The 23,186-nt window shown below is 43.2% G+C and overlaps 1 protein-coding gene across 4 annotated transcripts in view; it reads right to left on the reverse strand.

Annotated features, from left to right (window-relative positions):
• Positions 1-23,186, reverse strand: part of Plc21C (Phospholipase C at 21C) — a 685,580-nt gene that overhangs the window by 96,043 nt on the left and 566,351 nt on the right. For all 4 annotated transcript variants that reach the window (XM_075865841.1, XM_037419231.2, XM_075865843.1 and 1 more), the window contains one exon: positions 6,919-6,982. In XM_075865841.1, coding sequence (XP_075721956.1) covers positions 6,919-6,982 — 64 coding nt within the window. The remainder of the gene's footprint in view (positions 1-6,918; positions 6,983-23,186) is intronic.

Here is a 23,186-nt window from a genome sequence, read left to right on the forward strand (position 1 = left end):
TTTAGAAAAGCCTTTGACAAAGCATCTGTAATACGTGCACAGTCCCAGAAAACGGTGGAGATCGCCCTTGTTCATTGGGACAGGAAATGCGGCAACAGCACTCGTTTCCTCAGATTATGAGCATATACCGGCATGGCTCACATTGTGACCAAGAAACTTCAGTTCCTCGAAAGCAAAATGACATTTCTCATGTTTGAGAGAAAGGCCAGCTGTTCGAATTGCCTGAAGAACTGTCTGTAAGCACTGGACGTGTTGCTCAAACATGTCCGAGAAGACGGCCACATCGTCGAGGTAGAGAAGACACGATTGCCACTTTAACCCAGAAAGAACCATGTCCATTATTCTTTGAAAAGTAGTTGGCGCCGAGCATAAGCTGAAAAGAAGGACCTTGAACTCATAGAGTTCGTCAAGAGTAATGTAGGCAGTCTTTTTGCAGTGGCGCTCATCAATGGCAATTTGCCAATAGCCACTGTATAAAGCCATGAAAGAAATGTAACAAGCGTTCCAAATGAGTTCGTGCCACAGTGGATAGCTCATACCCATTTACCTGTGACAATATATAGTGACTCTAATCTTGCACTACTCTCAGCGCATCGTCTGCGACGGCGGCGTGTCGTGGTGGTTCGCAGCACTGTTCTTTGCACTGGCTTACCTGTTGTACTGTTATCGAACTAGACCGTACATCATGGGCTTCCAGTCGACATTCTCGATCGTGTCGCATTTGTGGACTGCTTATGTGGGTACACACAAGGTCTCCTGTATAGATTGACCCAGATGTGTTGCTCATTGCTAGTAGGCTAAGAATCGATGTCCTGCCTATAATTGTGCTGTCTGCATTCTGTTTAGCCTCCAAGCATGAAAAATTGTACGTGAATGAGCATTTTCAGCGTAGAAATTTTACGACGACCACTACCACTTTAACCACTAACATCCCGCCTAGATGAAAAACGGCCCATACTGTCTGTGAAAGCCTCAAACTAGTTGACTTACTGGAATATTAAAATGCTCCAGAAAAACAGTACTCATGGTTTCAACTATTTAGAAAAAAAAAAGGGACTTCTTTGAAGAAACAGTAACCCACGCTTCACACTGTTCATAAGACAAGTCTTCGTGACGGCTACCAACCAAGAGCAGAGTGCAAAATGGTACAGCAACTTCACCTCCTTGCTCGCATTTTCCACCTTTTCAGAAAGGCCCTGATTGGTTTTCTTGAAAAAAAAACATGCAAAAGTTGGATATTCTCATCATAATTAAAACATTACCATCACGTTCTCATGATAAGCGGTATAATCTAAAAGATGCAGTGGCAACCACTCCAACTTTTTAAGCATACTATAAACGAGGTCATCAACCATGGGGGTTTTCGTGAAAAGCCTTGCCACAGTTTTCTCAATTGCTTTTAATGTAGAAAAAAGGCTGCGTTAGGGACGATCTAAGCAGCCCTCTTGAAAACTCTTCATCTGAATGAGGGCACTTTCGTGTGATATGGGCGCGGCTGCTCCTGGGGTACTTGTGAGAGATGCTAGAGGCCCTCTTTGTACGTTGTCACTAATTCAGATTTTTTACGAAGGTATCCACAGATGCAGTAGGCTCCTGGTGTGCTACTTCCTGGTGCACTTTGCTGCACTGAGAAGTCACATTGACATGTGCCACTGTTGCCTGCTCTAGGTTCAGAAATGAGAACACTGAAATTAAGAAAAATATGTATTGGTGTAAAATGAAGCAAGTGTAACAAAACTTGATCACTGGCAAAACACAACCACTTACATATGTTTGTGTTGCTAAATAAGGGAAATATACATATAAAGCAAAAATATTCGCTGCTTTTAAGGCAGCGAGACAGTTGACAGTTGATCAAACGCACTGTGATGCAACTTTAAGTATTGACAGCATTGCTCATTGCGTGTCTTTCGTCTTGTCGTGCAATTTCTGGTGGCTTCTCCGAACTGGGCTCTGAGTATTCGAGGGGCCTCTGCCTTTAGTCCGGGGGGGGAGGGGGGTTGATTGACACCTTGGTTACGAACATTACGGCTTCAATATATGGGGCGGAATCGTGGGGAACAAGTGCAGATGGGTACCGGGTGCGAGCTCCCATTTTCGCGTGAGATCAAAACTTTTTGTCCAGCAAAACATGACGGCAGTGCGTTACGATGCCGTCATTCGTACAGTGAATGTCATGGACTTTGTGTTTGGCAGTGAGCTTTCTATCTTTGCGCCGCAAAGCTAGGTACCACCTTTTGAATTGCGCCGAATATCTTTGGAGGTCTTTCATGGTAAACATTAATTGGATTATACCACAACCAAGAACAAATGATGGCATGCGATTGATTCACTTCACTACGCCTGATTTAAACGCTCTACTATAGTAACACGTTCTCAACTTGTTTCGATCGTCTGGTCACTCTCCCGGGTTATTTTTGTTGGAGGTTAGAACTACCAGTGTGTGGTTTTATCATGCTCTCAAATTAAGTTGTAGAATAAAGGACAGCCCCTTCACCTATACTTATATTTATAATAATTATGCACTGTATATTATTTCAATATTACAGCTTTAACGATCTCATTTCACAGAAATTAAGGTGTCGGTGTCGCTGTCAGCGTCTCTGGTTGAGATTAAGAAAACATCATCTTGTTCATGACAAAAAAAATCAAGAAACCTGCTCATAAAATAAATTTTAAAAAATTCAGTATGAGTGAGACTAAAACCCAGGCTCTCTGTGTGGCAATCAAGTGTTATACCGCAGAGGCACGGCAGTGGTCGTAACTGATTCAGAAAAAAATATGAAATTCATGAAGTAGAAATTCCCATTAGTATTGTGTCCAGCCACACTACACTTCTTTTGTTCACGTAGTGGAAGGAATTTTTTCAATTCACGCAATTTTAAGTGGCAGAAGCGTAGAATCGTGCCAGGCATCTAAACATGTGAAACGGGCAACAAGATGTTGTTAGCAAGGCCCAGCCATTACAAGATGCTCAAACTTATTTCCGCGTGTTGCTTTACGCATGTGTAAAGGCCCCTTTCCTGGTTCACAAAAGAACAATTATGGCGCAAGTGTACTTGCAGTAGACTTTCTACGATACTTTGAAACGACCAGTGTTGCATGCACAGTCATTCGTTTCCTCACGGTACGGTTGAGGTATACACCGAGACCCAAGCTATAGGCTAATAATTGAGAAGGTGATTCGCACAGGGCCAGGTTACGCTATTGCGGTCCACTCATGAAGGCAAAGCTCAAGCGTCCTCCAAGTTTCATAATTGTTGTGTTTGTAACTGTGGTGTAATTGTTGTCACACAATATACTTAGTACTGAATGGCGTCACCTCTGCCATATTTGCCAAATGCTTTGGCATGAAATAATTATAATATTAATATAATAACAATAATGAAAATATAGTTTTTATTTGCACTGCAATATGGATTCTCTCAGGTAATGTGAAGACTGACAGTGAATTCGCTTATGATTCTTCGAGTGCTAGCAGCCGCCGCCGTGCAGCGGCTGCTAGCGCTCGAAGAAGCGACCATGCTTGGGGCCACGAGGGGCCGATGCTAGCCGTAAATGTGCCCGGCGGTGCCACGAGGACCCTGCAGGACGAATGCGGTAGGCCGAAGTGGCGCATAAGCGGCGTGTGGACCAAGCTTCTCCTCAACCTCCATCATTCACCTCGTGGATATGCTGTCATTTTTTTTAATGCTGTAGCTAGAATACTGGACTCTCTCCTTTTATGCTCTCGCATTCAAATTGGCAATATCTCTTGTCGCGATTCCTCGTTACACATAAACTGTCAAGTGCCTGAAGCACATATCAACACACCATGGCACATATTATACAGGTATGTACCACATCTGTCAGGAGAAAAGTGTTGAACGACGTACACATTGCGATTTTGATGTTATTTACTTAATGACTATACAGTCACATTCATCAAACCATTTTATCTTTCCATACTAGTTTTCGTCTTCCCCAAGTAAATAGGTTGATCACAAGATTCCCGAGAACTACTCTGGCGGATGGGCGAACAAACTAGCGGGCGGACGGATGAATGGGAATAAAGACTCGCAGTGCCTGCAGTTTGCTCAAAAATGCTTCGCATTTAAATTGAGCATCTTTAGTAAAATCTAGTAGGGGTGTGCAAATATAGAAAATTAAAAACATTTGTCTTGTTTTGCATGCTTTTCGACTCGATTTGCACAGAAACTTACTATTCGAACTTCCCAAGGACAAATGCAGTTAGCATCTGATTGAATGTGACCCCTTCAGAACTTTACTAAAGGCGAAGCATTTCTTAGCAAACTTCGGCGACTGACTGTATCTGTCTATCTATATATCGAGCCGCCTACGACTTTTAGCTCTTCAGGCTGTTTCAATAATGGGATCAATACCGAAATCAGTATGGCATAAAATTACTGTATGTCAAACATAAATGAGTAGTCATAACTCGAAAATCATGACATGTATGCCATGAATGTCAGGATCGACATTTGGTGCTCTTGCAGTGGTTTCGTTCATATAGCACATTGCAAAACTGGTACGGTATGACAGGGCTGCATGGCCATTGTAAGTGACAGGCACTAACGTGAAAATCATGACATGCATGTCATGTAAGTCATGGCTGCACACCACGCTCATGGTGCACTAGCGGTCATCTCGCTAGGTCCACATATAACAAATTTGGTATTACGTAAGGTGAATGGATGACGAAGGGATATGACTGGCACAAACATACTAATCATGACATGCAAGTCATCTAAAAACATGACTACATGCCACTCTCATGATGCGCTCCCGATCGTTTCGCTAGCTTTACAATGACCAAATCTGATACTACGTGACGCAAATGAACGACGAGGTAAATGACACGTTCAAACATAGATGGACATCCATTCAGGACATGAGTGTGTCATGTAAAACGTGACTACATTCTACGCTTATAGCACGCTCGTGGCCATTTCAATAGCTTCACATATACCAAATTTGGTATTACATGACGTGAATAGACGGCGAAGGTAAGTGAAATGTTGAAACATAATAATCATCACAGGCGTGTTATGTAAAACATGACTACATACTCTGCTCATAGCACGCTTGTGACCATTTTGCAAGCTTCACATATACCGAATTTCAGGTGCCAAAAAAATAATCATGACATGGAAGTCATGTCACTCAGCTTTACAACAATAAGCTCAATTTAAACCCTTCTCTCTATTTGCGTCCCCCAGGAAGAGTCTCATCAAGAACCAATCACCCACACGTAATTATGCCCTACACACCGAGAATTGACACATTTAAAAACACTTTTCTTGTCAGAACGATTGTCGACTGGAACTGTCTTGCCGCCGATTTCTTTGAGAATGTAGACACAGTTGAATCTTTTGTTGGTAAATTAGAATTGGCATTGTATAATGTAGTTCCCACTCTGTAACAGCCCGACAGGGCTTACAGTATTGTGAATAAATAAATAAAATAAAATAAATAAATGTAAGGCACAATTTACATACCATGCTCATGAGGCTCTTACAGACGATTCGCTAGCTTTTTATACATCCTAGTAGGCATCGAGTGACGTCACTGTATTGTGAACGTGAATTACAGGTCGTAGCATGCGAATTCCGACATGCATGTCATGTACGGCATGAGTTATGTGTCGCGCTCATGGTGCCCTTGCGGCCAGTTCGTTAGCTTGATATACAACATATTAGCCTACCACTGCTGGTGCTGGTATTGTAAACGTTAGTGGTGCCGTCGTCACCAGACTATAAACGACATACTAGCATCTCATCTAGATACGTGGGTGCGCATAACTTTTCTACTTGTGTTTAATGTGTACTACTGTCGTATGCCTCATAGTGTTGTGCGGGTTTTAAGGTACATGACATATAAACTTTTCTCATTTCTGCTTCGCATATCATCGATTTCCACTGTTGGTAGGATCTACCATATTTTATGCTTCAGCTCATTACATTCTCGTATTGCGGCAAAGCAGTCTTTCATTTTCCGCTGCAGTCGAATTTTTCAGACAAATAAAGCCTACGTCGAATTAAAAATGACCCTTTTAAAACTTTTAATGCGTCACCTCATTGAGCCCCCAAGTCTACCACGTCTATCAAAGCTGCTGTGAGAGATGTGGTTGAGGTGGGGGCTCAATCAACGCTGCTTTGAACCTTAAATTTGGGAAGGAAGTTTGAAAAATCTGACGCCGAAGATTTTTAGCACTTCAAATTTTAAAATTTATTTCGTGTTGACGTCCAGATTTGAAACTTCTGTCTTGAAGCGAGTACACCTTTGTCTGCCACATCAGTTAGGCTTTCACAAAAGTTGGAAGATAAGAGGCTGAAGAAATAGCATCCTCGCCCTTCACATATAAATTACTGTTGGCAACACTTTGGTTGCCCCAAATCATGCCCGAATACAATTTGGCCTTTGGATTGCCTCATTTCTGGTAAGCACTAGAAAATACCACCCCACAAGCACTTCATCAACCTAGCAAAAAGAAACACTTTCATGCTTATATATCTCATAATATGCTAACCAATTCCCTTCAACTTTTTCCACCACAACTTAACTTCAAAGTATTTAGAAAATATTCCAGGAATATTCAAGAACATTTGGAAAAATATAAGATTCGATTAGCACTCATGCCTCACCTCACAGCAAAAATTCGCTAAAACTTAATTAGGAGCAAATTTTGCTAGGTTGAACTCCAACTCCGTGCTCCAGCTTTGTGCCACTAGCGCACATTGTTGACTGTTTTGACTGTTTGTGTTTTGAGAGTGAGAAGGCCTGTCTTATAGTAGCAATGACTGAGACTGACTAAAAACTAAAAGAATCAAAGTAGTCTGCAGCGATGGCTCGCCTTTCTTATTAAAAACTGAGCATGCTTGCAGGGTAGAAACAGAGTAGGTCAGAAAAATGACGCACCTTTGCTTTGTGCTCGGCATCCAATGTCTGGATCTGTGATTCATTCTGCTGTTTAAATGCCATGCTGAAATGGAAACAAGAGAAACATGATAAACTTTCGGAATATCCTTGTGAAGTGAAGAAATACTAATTATTTGACAAAAAACTATATATCGAAACTTGACGGCCATAATACGAGCTGTATCATTTCATCATAATATCCCTTGCTTTCTTCGTGTGGCTAAGTTAAGAGCAGCAGCCAATAATACATGATGTTAAACAATTAACAATATTCCTGGCACAGAAAAATGCAGATAGATGAAATTAGAAAGACTGGGAGGGCTTGGTGCTGGCTAACAACTTCAGCACTTATATTTCGAAAGTACAAAATATCTACACTTCTTGGGAAACAGTAATAAGAAAAAGGCGGTGAAGAGAGAGCTCAGCCCAAGCGTACCAACTAGTTGATGACAGTGATCATCTATGGTGATACTTAATTTTCTTGTCGGTTTGCACAATTGATTGCGTGCATAGACACGATGGCTTAATGGAATGAATTGCGTGTGCCAAGTAGACTTCCCGGATGCAGCTATCACAATATCTGCAGAAGCGTGTCTGATCAAAATTAGTACTGTATCTTAAGTCGGCACAATGAATGGTCAAATTGCTTCCAGTATTGGCTTTGAAGTTGTTCTTGTGCCCCTACAGCAGATCGTTGATGCAGCGACTCGTGTGCCCAATATATAGCCCTCGGCAGCATAGTTATTTGTAGTAACAAATAACTAGGGGGAACTCTGGCAGCGTAGTATTGCCAGGTCGGACGAGGCATCATGGCCAATAGGCAGGAATCCCGCACCTCAGACATTGCCCACATTAAAAAAGGGCAAAAGTACTTGTAGTCATATATAGCCCTTCTTATTTACAACATTATTTGGGCTGACATTTTCATATTCTACAACTACAGTAGGCAGGGATCCTGCACCCCAGATATAGCCCACATTAAAAAAGAGGAAAAATATTTGTAGCCATATATAGCCATCTTTATTTGCAGCTTCATTTAAACTTACATTTTCATATTCTACAACTACTGTACTACAACTACTGTCCAACGCCCCTTGACTATGGAGGAGGCTACCCCCCTGCCCTCCCTGTGCGCGCCTATGTTCTAGCTGCGTTGTGTCTGTACAGTCCATGCACGGCGACTGGCGCGCCGTGCTTTGGCCGTCAGAGTCGTTGAGAACCCGAGCAAACCAAATGCTCTCCCAATGCTCGCAAGCACGTAGTTTATCAGAATCATCAACTGCTGCGTTTTCGATTGCACCAAATAGTACACGTCGTGTCCTACACAAACGACGTTTTACAGTTTCTCGACTCGTCTCTGCTTTACTAAGCAGCGAAAGAAGTGGATCACGTTTGTCGGACGCAAAAAGTGTTTGGTTCCCGCTCTCTTTGCCATCTCGTTCTGCCTCTGCATGCTTGAATTGGTCTCAGTCACCACCTCTGCAGGTGCAATAACCTTTCGTGATGTTCCTGCTGCAACAAAGCTGGGGAGAAAAAGTTCTGCAGGGTGCTTTAATTCAGCTCCAGGCTGATCGAATGTTTTAATGAACCTTAATAATTATCAACTCACTGTCTTGCCTTCGCAGTTTTGTGGAATGCTATGCGAGGTCAATCAATGCTTTAATGCTTTGCTGGGTTCATAAGAACATCTAAAGAGGCAAACTGAGTTATGTAGCATATTACCGTGAACACAACTAGCCGCCCAGCAGTGCTGTGCGAACACGGTAGGATCGAGCCAAGACTTTGATGGGTAGGTTGACCTTCATTAAATTCGTGCATCCCACTACGGGGGATTAGCCATGAAATTGGCAATGCCTTGTTATATAAGAGAATTTGCTGATAATCTCGAAATGATTAGCAATAGATCGTTTTTGAAACAAAGAATAAGCTTAAATCAAGAAAAAAGACACTAATATTGTTGAAGAGTAAGCTCGATTTAGATCGATAACCTTAGCATTTAAAGTTTCGTCTCATGTACTAAATCGCATTCGTCATCGCAATCACTCAATTGGCTAAAACCTAGTTGTGTAGCTACAAAAAAAAAACTCCCAAAATTGATAACTTATATCCCACCCTCAAAGTGGTCATCCATAAGTATTTTTTTTTATTGGTAAACAATTTGCATGTTAGGAAGAAATGGTGCAGGGTGAAAAGTAGCAGAACTACTGGGTGAAAAACGAAGCTTTACCAATGCTATAGCGAGGAATTTGCGTTTCAGAAATCAACATAAGCAACACAAGAAATTGTAGTGAATGAGAGAGACGACACTGTGGCCAAAGTGATCACCACTTTAAAAGGTGAAGCGAAAGACGAAACAGGGCATCCTCTTTGGCATAAATCGTAAAGCATTCCCTTTCTCGCCGGCGCCCTCACTACTTAGCATTGCTGCATGAATGGTAAGTTAAAGACCATGATCATGATGAGCAAGAACGATGCTGCGATAATTTGAATCAAAACAATTCGCGAGACTCGGTTGCTGAAAATTGTGGAGGCACAAAGCTGCAACAAACGGGCACGCCGCCGATCACTCACCATGATTTCCACGGCCAATGGCCTGGGAGCCATCGATATTCTAAATGCTCTGAGTATTTTGCAAGTAAGCGGGTAGTGGGCACGCACCAATAATATTCCAAATGTGAAAAAATTATGGCTTACTGCGACAGTTATCAAGCTAGCATCTTGCATTGCACACACTTGATGCACACATTTACCGTCAGTACTGACGACGGGCAGCAAGGCACTCACTAACACGGAAAACATGGGCCCTTTTGTGCAGGCTTTTACATTTATTTATAGCGGAATTGCAGATGAATGGGTATCTATGACATTGTGAAATCCTGCTAGAAAAACCAACGCACTGGCCCCGGGCGCTTTGGCACCACAGCTGTCAAACCAATGAGAAGCTGCTGTCTGCTATGCCGTTCTCAACGTTGCATGCCTGCCACACCACTAGTAGTGCTACGCGCAGTTTTTGAAGCACCCCCTATTGGCCTGGTGTGCGACCGATTGCGGCACTGCGAATGGCTACTGCGTGACGTCAGTTCGAGTATTCGAGTGCTTTCCAGGCGCGGTGTGGTATATAAACCGCCGTCGTGATAAAACTCGGCAGCAGTGACTATGGTGATGGGGCCCGTTGACTCATGCTATTGTTAGATGGGGCCCGTTAACTCGGTGCTATTGTTAGAGTGAGGGAGCCCGTCAGCGCAAGTATAATCATTACACCAGTGACGGGGCCGTCAGCAAAGTGGTGTCATTAAAGTTAGAGGGTCTGTCACCATAGCTTAATCATGATTATGCTGACGGGGCCCGTCACCGTAGTGAAATCGTAAGAGTGATGCAACTATAGCGGTGGGCCCCTTCACCATAGCGTAATTATAAAAATGAGGGGGCTCACTGCCATAAATTTGTAGTTGTTTTAGACACCATCATCTAGCTGTATTGGTGGCGCAGTGGGTTGACGCGCAGTTGAAGATGCAGCTGTGCTGAAGCTCGTCCGTTCGAATCCCGTTTTGTTAGTTCTGAATTGTTTTATAGTATTGCATCAATATTGACGTGACTGCTTTAAAGGAGTCATAATTTTGCTTTTTTGAAGGAAAATGACGTCGGTGTGTATGCCGGTTGTTAGCCCTACAGCTTTGATTTTTCGAGGAGCAGTAGGTACGTTCCTGGTGTGAAACATCATGCGTTGTTAGTTTGCGACTTCAATTCGAGTCACGTTGACCTACTTGACTTTTTTCTCTTTCTTTCCTGCTTTCAAGATCGTTTCGAGTAATGTTGCATATTTTAAAGGTAGCATCCTACAGTGGAGCGATAGGAGGCCCGCCACTGGCCAGCTAGAACCTGGACGATAAGCTTACACGAGGTTCTCGCTGACAGACCCAGCTCGCTGAGTGGCAGCTACCGCAGAGCCCTAGTCTTAGCTCCCCCACTGCGAAATTCACTGCAGTACTGCAAGTGTAGCGATTTTTTACCGCCACCACTAAAAGCACGTGCACAAACACCACTGCAAGGAGGCAATTAGTACAATGCCGAAACAATGTAATAATAAGGTGTCCCATTTTAACAATGCTGCCTATAGTGGCGGGCCTAGACATAGTGCTGCTGTTTGTACTTTTGCTGAAGTGATTGGAGTTTTTATTTGCTATTTCTTTACTGCTGCATGAGGTGACTGCTCTCAAGCTCCCTATGGCTACCTTCCCTTATCAATACATCGACGCTGCTACATGCACGCTAATTCTTTCGTATTCATTTTATTGAATTGGTCACACCTTGTGGTTTACCCAAGCTCGCAGCCGCACCAGCCAGCACTTGCAAATTAAAGCAAACAAACGGCCAGTTCACGCCCAGGACTTCGCGCACACGCATTTTATTAGCTGAAAACGATGCAAAACACGTTTCGCTCCCGCAGGACAAGCGTCGTCTCAGGATGAGAAGACGGCTACAGAAATCAGACCACCATGTGAGTACTACTGCACCATAGAGAGCTCGAATGTCTATTTGCATAAAGATAGCACACATTCATGGAACGAAAGCGACGTGCCATAACCTCTTATTTGAAGGAGCCGATTCGATCACATGAATAAGTCTGTGTGTGCGAGTTCAGGCGAAGTAGGCCCGAAGTCAGAGCTACATGTATTGTAGTCATATGTATTGTGGTTTTGGGACTTACTGAAACATATTGTTCAACTACACAGCCATCAGGAATGAAACACACTCTATTTTGACCTGCACAACGTTTGGTATCAGCCCATGTGGCACATTTATGCAGCGACACGAAAAATAGGCGGAACGGATTCATTTGGGAACATCACATTATGTGAAAAAAATTATTATTTGGTGCTACGGTATCAATGCAAAAGAAAAGAAACCCTGCTGAGGGTGGTACATTGTTCATTGCGATAATAAAGTTAATTTGCAAGCATACAATGCAATCTGTTCACCAGCAGTATCAAATCTGAAATCATTGAGACAGGTCTTGATTCCACGTTGGATGTAAAAGAAAGTTGGTAGTTGATGATGATGAGTAGTTTTTAGTGGTGCAAGGGCCAATTGATGGCCAAAGAGCGCCATTTCAATTGACTACAGATATGAACAATGATATGATGCGTGGCTGTAAAAAGGCCTTAAAATTCCTCGCTCTAACGCGGGTTAAAACATGAAAGTAATAAAATCATGACAGTGGCGTGACATATGTGTAGTGATAGCGGATGGCAAAATGTCATGATAATAAAACCATGATGAAGATGTAGTCACCGCAGCCACGACCACTCTATAGGGGTCGTGCTACGGATGACCTCGAAATATCGGGTGAAAGCTTTGCACATCTTTTAAAAACGTAAAAAGTGTTTGCAGTTTGAAAAGCGGATCCCTACCGATGAGCATCCCAGGGTGTAGAGGGAGCTGCTGTCGGTAGGGCAGTAAAAAGTGCTTTTTTCTTAGAGCATCTAGCTCATTGCACTGGACGAGAATGTGGAGAACCGTAAGGGGCTCTCCACATCTCTCACAATATGGTGAATCACGGGTAGACAGAAGAAATGAATGTGTAGAATGTGTATGTCCTGTTCTAAGCCTTGTTAGTATTACTTCTGTGTGTCGTGATTTTGATAGTGGCGGCCAATAACCTAGTTGCGGCTTAATAGCATGGAGTTTATTATCTGTATGTTTATCCCACATGCTCTGCCAATACCCCGTGAGCTTTCGTTTTATAAAAGGTTTTAAGTCAAGTACAGGGACTGGTGTTGATGCATTGGCAGTAGTGACATTGGCGCAAGCAGCCAGATTGTCGGCCAAAACGTTCCCTCGTATTTCACGGTGCCCTGGAACCCAGCAGACAACGACATGCTGTTTTGATGTGTAGAGTGTGCACAGAAGTGAGTAAAGTGACACCAGCACGGGGTTCTTGTGTTTTTTAGGAGTTTTCAGGGCTTTGACCACGCTTAGGGAATCTGTGTATATTACCGCCTTTTGTAATTTTATCTGTTTAATGTGTTTTACGACCGCCAGTATTGCGTAAGCTTCTCCTGTGAAAATGCTTGCATTAAGATGAAGAACGCTGGCCTCGGAAAAGGATTGGCCTACCGCTGCATATGACACGGAAGTGTTTGACTTTGACGCATCGGTAAAGAACTCAGGGCATGAGTATTTATGTTGTAGTTCCAAAAAGTATGTATGTATGTGTGCAAGTGGCACGTGCTTTGTGACATCAACGAAAGAGACATCACAGTCTATAAGCTGCCACTGCCACGGTGGCAGATATGTAGCAGGAGCCATCAAACTGGGTTCAAGAAGAGGCACACCTGTTTCTTCGGCCAGGCTCCTTACACGCAGTGCGTAGGGGTGCCTAAACGAAGGACGGTTCTCGAACAAGCCAGAACAAGACAAATCATTAATTGTCAAATGGGAAGGATGTTTCTCGTCTGCCTTCACCTTCAAAAAGTACAAAAAGGACAGGGAACATCTTTGTAGATGGAGCGACCATTCATTCGAATCCACGTACAGGCTCTCCACAGGGCTGGTGCGGAAAGCACCCGTAGAGAGACGAATGCCTAGATGGTGGAAGGGGTCGAGAATTTTCAAGGCTGATGGTGTTGCCAACTGATAGATTATAGCACCGTAATCTAGGCGTGTGCGTATGAGGCTCTTATATAAGTTAATTAAACATTTCCTGTCACTACGCCATGTAGTGCTTGACAACACTTTCAAAATGTTCATTGTTTTTAAGCACCTGTCCCTTAAATACTTGATGTGTGGGGTGAAGGTTAGCTTAGTGTCTAATATGAGACCAAGAAACTTGTGCTCGGTCTTCACTGACAGAGGTTGACCATGCAGGTCAATGTCCGGGTCAGGATGGAGGCTTCTCTTTCGGCTGAACAAGACACAAGTGCTCTTTTGCGCGTTGAGTATAAAACCATTTTCGTTTGCCCATTGAGATAGCTTGTTCAACCCTAGTTGAACTTGACGTTGGCACATTGAGATGTTGCACGATTTGTAACAAATCTGCACATCATCGACATATATGCAGTAAAAAATATTTTGTGGGAGAGACAGGTGCAAGGAATTCATTTGAACTATGAAAAGTGTGCAGCTCAATACACCTCCTTATGGCACTGCTGTTTCTTGGACAAATACTCGAGATAAGACAGTGCCAACTTGTACACGGAATGTACGGTTGGACAGGTAGCTTTCGATAACTGTCCGCATTCTACCCCGCACACCTAAATGTGACAGGTCTCGCAATATGCCGAAGCGCCATGCAGTGTCATACGCCTTTTCCATATCGAGGAACACAGAAAGAAAAAATTGCTTATGAACAAAAGCGTCGCGAATTTGTGCTTCGATACGGACAAGGTGGTCAGTGGTGGACCGAGCCTCTCGAAACCCACACTGGTATGGGTCAAGTAGGCCAATAATTTCAAGGAAGTGCATCAGGTGCCTGTTAATCATTTTTTCAAAGACTTTGCAAATACAGCTGGTTAATGCTATTGGCCTGTTGCTGGAAACTGAGGCCGGGTCCTTGCCTTGTTTTAGAATTGGGATAATGATAGCTTCCTTCCAGGCTGAGGGTAGCTCGCCAGAAGACCATATCGCATTATACAGAGAGAGGGGAGCTTTCTGGGTTTCATTGGGCAGGTGTTTTAACATTTCATATGCCACACGGTTCGGGCCTGGGGCAGATTTATTGCAGCAGGCAAGTGAGGCCTGCAGTTCAGCCAAACAGAAAGGTTCGTTGTATGCCTCGTGTGTTCTGGGCTTGCGCTCTAATCTCTGTTTTTCTATTGCGGTTTTGTATCGTCGGAACGCTTCACTATAGTGTGTTGAGCTGGAGACCTCTTCAAAGTGCGCTCCGAGAGTGTTTGCCTGGTCTTCCAAACTCTCCCCTTGTGTGTTCACTAGAGGAAGCGAATGTGCTCCTCGTCCTGCCACCTTACCAACCATGCTCCAGACTGTCGACTCATCTGTGTATGAGTTAATGCCCGATACAAATTTGTGCCAACTTTCTCTTCTCGCCTGTCAGTGCGTCCTCCTTGCTTGCGACTTGACATTTTTAAAGTTTACAAGATTCTCGGCTGTGGGCGAGTCTCTAAGCAACCTTCATGCCTTATTTTGTTTTTTTTCGAGCATCACGGCACTCATTATTCCACCATGGTACTCGTCGTTTGCTTGACGGTCCACATGTTTGGGAAATACATTTTGTTGCTGCATCAACCAAGAAAGCTGTAAAGTAGCATACAGCATCCTCTATGCTCAATGCCGCCATGTCAGTCCAAGATAATAAAGTAATTTTTTGAAACTTTTCCCAATCGGCTTTGTCGGTGAGCCATTTGGGAACTTGTGCAGGACATGTATTTGTTATTGATGTGCTGATAACGATAGGAAAATGGTCACTACCATATGGATCATTAATGACTTCCCATTTAAGTAGAGGCAGGAGTGATGGGGATATTATGCTGAGGTCTATTGCTGAGTACGTATTGTTAGCGATGTTGTAATATGTTGGCTCTTTCCGATTCAGCAGGCACGCACCGGAAGAAAAAAGGAGCTGTTCAATCAGGCGACCTCGAGCATCGCAACGAGAGTCACCCCATAGATTGCTATGTGCATTGAAATCTCCAAGGAGGATATAAGGTTCTGGAAGTTTATCTATTAGGAACTGGAATTCACGTTTTTCAAGATGGTAGTGTGGAGGTATGTAGACAGAGCAGATGGTCACGAGTTTGTTCAGGAGGACTACACGAATAGCCACTGCTTCAAGAGATGTTTCGAGGGGTAGATGAGTACATGCAATCCCTTGATTTACTATAATGGCCACACCACCAGATGACGTGACGGCTTCATTCCTGCCCTTTCGAAAAATGATATACTGGCGTAGAAAATTAGTGATCTTGGGTTTTAGGTGTGTTTCTTGTACACACAGCACTTTTGGTGACTGTTTATGTAAAAGTTCTTGAATATCGTCAAGGTTTCTCAGTAGTTCTCTGACGTTCCACTGTAAAATTTGTGTCTCCATTTTTAATGTAGTTAAGTGCTGTGTGTACAGAAACGTTGCCTTAAGTTACAGGGCCTGTTGGGGCCCTGTAATACGGGTTTTCTCTTTCTTGCTTCGCTCCAAAGAGCTGCGCCTTTCCTTCGGCGTGTGGGGCGCCGGAGGAGTATGGCTTGTGTCCATCACACAAGCCACACAAGCTCTTCTGAGGTGGTGGATGGTGCCTGCTTGGCAGGCACGTTTATGGCAGTTTCGGACCAGACTGTACTTGCAGTGGTCCGTGGTCCAGCAGTCTCTGAAGTCTGCTGGCCCTTTTGAACAGGAGGCGGAGCATTACAGACTGCTCCAGCCGAAGGCGCTTCTGGCACAACCGCAGTCACACTTGGTGTGAACCTCGCGGGTGCCGAAAGACATGGCATGGCGCCTCGACGCGCCACGTCGGCGAAGGAGGGTTCAGAATTATTGTGTGTACAAAAACGTTGACGTGCCTCTTGAAATGACAGGTTGAACTTGACCTTAAGTACTAATTGTTTCTCTTTTTTCCATGCAGGGCATGATCGGGAGTAGGCAGCGTGATCTCCTTCACAGTTAGCGCAACAGGCCTCTGAAGTGCACTTTTCGGATACATGTTCACAAGATGCGCACTTCGCACACCTAGCGCACCCTCTGCACGTTTGGGATCTGTGTCCGAAGCGCTGACACTTGAAACATCAGCGAGGATTCGGTATATAAGGTCTGACAGGAAGCTTGCAGTAACCTGTTTCAATAGAGTCGGGAAGGTTGCTTGTACCGAAGGTAACTATGATGTGCTTTGTTGGGATTTGTTTATTATCTCGCCTGATTATTATTCTTTGTACTTTCACTACATTTTGTTCTAGCCAGCCTTCAAGCAATTCACTTTCAGAAAGCTCGAGGAGGTCATCATCAGATATGACACCACGCACTGTGTTCATTAACCTATGTGGGCCCACTGATATTGGGATGTTATCAAATGAAACGAGTTTTGTGAGCTTGTCGTACTCAGTCTTGTCGCGAACTTCTAGAAGGAGATCGCCATTCCCCATCTTAGTTACTTTATATCCAGGGCCAATTGCATCTGTGAGCGTTTTCGAGACAATAAATAGTGAAATAGATCGAACTTTTTTCTTTTCATTTTGGCTGTGGATAAGAGAGAGATAAAGACGAAGATGTAGGAAGAGAGAGATGGGAAAAGGCGACTGCCGATTTCCCCTGGGTGGGTCAGCCCAGGGGCGCCGTCTACGTGAAGCTGGGGCCAAAGGGGTGTGTTGCTTCTGCCGGGGGGCCTTAAAGGTCCAATCACCCAGCGTCAGCTCAACCCCCAGGATCCCCTTTTCCCCGAACACGGCAAAGCCACGCACGGCTAGGCGTGGGAGGGAGTCGAAACTCTCCCGTTAGCTCGGGTTCGTGGTGTCGCTACACACCAAACGCCTACTTGTGCAGGCGCCCCTGCGGGGAGAAAGTTGGTAGTTATATCCCCGATGAATGAACATGATTATCATTTAAAAACTAATAACAATACTTGAAACAATATTGAGAGAACAAAATGAAAAAATGCGCAGATTCGCATCGAAATAGGTCACCAGCAACACTGCGCCACGAAATGCACATGGTAGGGCTGTCTAACAACCGCAGCAAAGAGCGACATAGCTTTATTACAAAAAAAAAAAGAAGTGCATAGCGGAAAGAACTGGAAAGAAGGAGTGGATTGTAAAACTCCAAAAAGAAGAGCTCCCCACGCCTTCATCTACCACATGCAGCAACTACTTTGCCCATGGAGATATTTTAGGGGGAAATATCATAAACACAAAGTATAGGAACACGCAACTACAAGCACAAGTGGTACTCATAACTAAAGTAGACAGCACAAACCCTCAATTCAGTATAAAACATGCAGACATGCACAGTCTTCACACAGTCTTACGCTATCCAGCTATCAAACAATCTCTTTTCCCATACATACAACGTCCCCAACGTGTCGCTGCAACACCGTTCTCATTTCTTTTTAATGTAATAGGCTTCCATCAACTCAAGCGCAGTTTTATATCTACTTCTACACAAGATCTTAATCTCTTAAAACGTGGTACACACTTGAAGGCTTTGCAGTTCAAAGGCCAATGCGCCAAGCCATCTATCAATAAATTTAGTTAATGCTTCATAATTTGCTCATTGTTGCAGCACCCCGTGTACCCGATGTACGAGTTTCCTCAAGAAAGGGAATTTCATAAACCACGCCTTTGGCACATTTCCCGTCATACGTCATGCCATGTTTCTTGCCGCATCCCTGACGGCTCGCCTCCTCCCGAGCAGTTTTCGGGCACAGCTAAGTCAGTTTAACAGGCAAGAAAAAGGCGACGGGTACCCTATACCAGCCTGCTACCTTTTCCAGGTTGATTGATTGATATGTGGGGTTTAACATCCCAAAACCACCATATGATTATGAGAAACGCCGTAGTGGAGGGCTCCGGAAAATTCGACCACATGGGGTTCTTTATTGCGCACCCAAATCTGAGCACACGGGCCTAAACACATTTCCGCCTCCATCGGAAATGCAGCCGCCGCAGCCGGGATTCTAACCCGCGACCTACGGGTCGGCAACCGAGTACTTTAGCCACTACCTTTTCCAGGTTACAAGAGACTTTATGAACATAAGGAATCACTGCAGATCTAACGGTTTCAGTTTTTTGTTTCCCCGCAATAGCTCTGGTACCATCACTCTTTCCTTCCCGCAACGTACAGTACTTAGTTGTCAATAACGAGTCAGGGAAATTTGCAGCTTCAAGTCGCTGGGTCTGGTTTTCGAAATACCGCTGCACCATGTATGTGCACAATTTTTTTTTAGAGCTCATCCCAGGCAGAGCATAGCAATACCACGCTTGACTATTTTTGACTGACAAGAGTCATATGGCATTAACCCTTTCTTGGCGAGAGGAAAATGCTGCCAGCAGATTTGCCCGGTATGGAAGGCTAAATGGAGATATAAAAATTGCAAGGTGTTACAATGTGGCTGTTCTTGAGTAGTCCTTTTCCGTGGGTCATAAAAATTTTCAAATACCACTATAGCACCAAGGATCCTCCTCTGTTGAACAAAATTAAAAAAGTGATCCATATACCTAAAAACCTTAGCAACATTTGCGATGCTATTCAGACAAAAAGCTTTGTAGAGCAACCGGTTAAAATTATATAAAATTATATTGCAAAGAAGTGGCGCAATGCATGATGTAATGCATATGCAACATTTTTACAGAAAAAGCTGCTTGCCGATAGACATAAAAGTACTGCTTAAGTAGGCTTCCAACAGAGTTAAAAGGGCCCTGAAATACTTTTTGAGCATCTTCCCAAAATGCCGCCAATCGGTAGCTCCCAAGAACACGCGAGCGAACTGTTATAGCATAGCACGAGGCTTGGAATTCACAATAAGTTATAAAAGTCATTTAAAAACTGGTTTCTCTTCCCTCTACAAATGATGAAAGAGGCTAAAAAATCACTCATAGAATGCCCATCCATCAGCCGCTGATTTGAACTGGGCATGCTCGGTCGTTACTGATATCGCCGCAGAAGGCTGTCACTTGTCCACGCAGAGAAAAAAAAATTGCTCAAGGTCACGAGGCACATGTGCAATGTTTTGCTTTTCCTCCCATTCCTCTCTCCTTAGCTTCTAGCACTTTTGTCGGGATGAAAGAAGAGAAAATGCCATTGCAACGTGCGAAAAATTTTTGTAACTCCGCACGTACTGGACGGATCCTTAAAATTTTTGCGGCGTTGATTTTCTGAAGCAATAATCTCAGTGAATTAATTCCATTGTTACCCCCCAAAAAAGTGTTTTAGGGCCCCTTTAAAATGTTGTCAAAGATTATGCCAGCATCATTTTGAAAGGGTCTGACGCCGCTTTCTTCTATGCAGGCACTCGCCGCAATAAGGAGTCCATCATGTGAAATTTAAAAAAGGCCTTCCACATCTACTGTGAAGGTATTGCTAAGCGAGTGCTCATTGTCTGTGAGGTACTTCACTATGCCTTTCGAACTGCTAGTGAAGAAGTGGCCTTTGATCTTAAAGAGGCTCTGAAACACTTTTTCAAGTAACCATGGAATGAATTCACTGGAAGAGCTTATTGCCTCACGAGTTTAACGCCAAAAAAAATCCGCCCAGTGCTAGTGGAGTGACAAAGATTTGTCGCATGCTGCGATTGCAATCTCTCTTCTCTGTTCCCTACGAAAGCACTGGAAGATAAACAAAAAGGGCAGCAGGGGTAAAACAAGAAATGTCACGAACACCTCATGATCTTGAGCACTTTTCCTTTTTTACTTTTTTTCTTCAAATGTACGACTTTTTCAGTGTGATCACTTGCGAACGCGCGGCTTCCCATGGCAATCTCTGTAATGATCGAGCGCGCCATACTCAAATCAGCCAATGGCTGATAGATGGGCAATCTACGTGTGACTTTTGAGCATCTTCTCTGACTTGTCGAGAGAAGAGACAGCAATTTTTAGCCGACTTCGATAATTTATTGTGAATTACAGGCCTCGCGTTGCGCTATATTATTTGGCTTGCATGTTGTTGGGAGCCTCAACTACCGATCGGCAGCATTTTGTGATAATGCTCAAAAAGTGTTGCAGGGCCCCTTTCCTTCCTTTATTCCTTTATTCAAGAATTACCCCGCATCGCCCTTGGACGTTACAGCAGGGGGGTTTACAACAGAGATATAAATAGATCATCATTCACACAACAAACTTATTCTTCAGAGAGCTTGTTTCATTCGGCTACACACTTCGGAAGAAAAGAATTCGCAAACATGCACGTCCTGGGTCGGTATTCAGGGGTTTTGTGTTTGTGATCAATACGCATAGAAACATAAAAAGGTGTATTTAAATAATTATCTTTGTTTATGCCTACCTTGCTGTTATATTTCTGAAAAAACAGTTTTAGTCTTAACTTCCATCTTCGTGAAGACAACAATTCCCAATTCAATTCTTTTTTCATCATTGTGACACTGTCCATTTTACCGTACCTACCCAGTACGTACCCGGCTGCTTTGTTTTGGATACCTTCTATTCAGGAAATGAAACTGGATTCCGATGAATACCATAGTTGGCAGGCGTACTCAACTATAGGTCTAACACATGAAGTAAATGCACTCTGTTTTAATTCAACTTTGCGACATCTTAGGTTTTGTTGAACAAAGTTCAGCGCCCGTTCAGCCTTACCAACTGTCTCACTGATGTGCTCATTCCATGAGCAGTCAGCGGAAAACACGACGCCTAGGTACTTAAAGACATTAACTGTGGTAAGAACCTCCTTATTTATAGAATAGTTACTTATAACTGGTTTTTTCTTTCTAGTGAAACACATATGAATGCACTTTTTCGTGTTTAAACACATGTTCCACTGTTTACACCAATCATATATTCTGTTCAAGCATCCCTGTAACGCTGTCGCATCTTTGTCGTAAGATATACTTCGTTACACCATGCAGTCATCTGCGAACAGTCGCAAGGAGGACGTAATACCTAAATTTATATCATTCATGTATATCAAAAATAATATAGGTTCCAGTACAAAGCCCTGAGGGACTCCTGAGGTGAAGTTTGCGTAACTCGATTTTTTGCCATTAATAACAACACACTGCCTGTGCTCCATTAAGAAATTTTCAATCCATTTGACAACATCTCTATGTATACCTATTTGCTGTATGTAGTTTGTAAATAAAAAGCAAATGCATAACCGTGTCGAAAGCTTTTCGAAAATCTAAAAACAAACAATCAATGTGGCTCTCAGCATCAATTTCACTCCCTAAATCGTGATAGAATTCTACAAGTTGTGTAGTGCAGGACAAGCCATTGTGCAAACCATGCTGTACTTTTATTAGAATATTGTTCTCAGTGAGGTGACTCATGATGGGTGAGTAAATTATATGCTGCATTAATTTGCATACAATACAAGTCAGGGAGACGGGCTTATAATTCTGCACATCTTTTTTCGAGCCCCCTTTATGAATTGGCACAATGTGGGCTATCTTGCAGTCACAAGGCAATTCACTAGCATGAAGCGACTACGTAAAGATAACGAAAAGATAAAGGGAGACAGTCGTAGTGCAGTGCTTTAACACGTGAGGTGAAATACCGTCAGGGCCAACTGCCTTGGTTTCGTCCATTCGCTCCAATAACTTTTTGATGCCAGACACGCATAATGGACTTTAGCACCTTTTGTAGATGCTCAGTAAGTAAAAGCTGCCACGTATCTCGTTCGCTCACTATGCTTGTGAAAAGTACATCCATTTTGTTTTTTTTGCACTGAAAAATATGTTTTATACCATAACTTTCATTTTGCTAATATTTATTGCGAGCTTTTCCAACTTAAGGTTTTTACATAACCTGGCAATTTTAATTTCGTCATTCGATTCATATTTCCTACTCTGAACAAAACTCTTTCTTATAGCCTCTGCTGCGTTCTTATTGAACAATCCTCTAGGAAGTACTTCAAAATAACCCTCTTTGGCAGCTTCTAGAATGGCAGTGTTCTTTTCTCTACACAACACTACTGTATTCTCGCATAACCTCACCTTTACGGCTTCACCTGGTAACTGAAAAACATTTTTCCAGGCTATCTACACCATGTAACAAACACCTTTTTTTATGCTAAGCTTATGCTTTGCCAGCCACACATCTGTTAGGTGCTGCTACTTCATGCACAATTGACATCAAGGAAATACTTTGGTCCCTAGGAAAGAAGCGTTGCTGAGTCTTCTGGAAAGCTCATGTTTTCTAACAACATCCCATTTGATAATTTCCCCATTGATTTACTGTCCTTGCTAATCTTACAGCATTGTCCTAGGATTTGCTTTCACCAGTACTCCGTCATATAATGTACAATGCATCTGGATGTTCTTGACTTCTTTTCCGCTACCCATGGAACTTCAATATTCAGGTTCATAATGCGTAGCCAGTCATGAAGTAAGCACACTTGCCTCCACAACTCTGAATGCATGCACAGGTGAGCACTGTGTTGCATGGACCGGGCAACATGACCAAAGAGGGAACTCATTTCAGGGAGCGTAAGTCCATAGTCCATTCTTCATACTGAAACCGATGTATCTGGCAAGGCAGGTACTGGGAAGGATGTAACTTACCAATGGTAAGTTTCATCTTTGCCACTACCTACGCTTGAAAGAGATTAAGATTCTAGGTAGAAGTAGATATAAAATTGCGCATGAGATGATAAAAGCCTATTA

The sequence above is a fragment of the Rhipicephalus microplus genome, chromosome 6 (assembly GCF_043290135.1).
Source record: "Rhipicephalus microplus isolate Deutch F79 chromosome 6, USDA_Rmic, whole genome shotgun sequence".
NCBI lineage: Eukaryota > Metazoa > Arthropoda > Arachnida > Ixodida > Ixodidae > Rhipicephalus > Rhipicephalus microplus.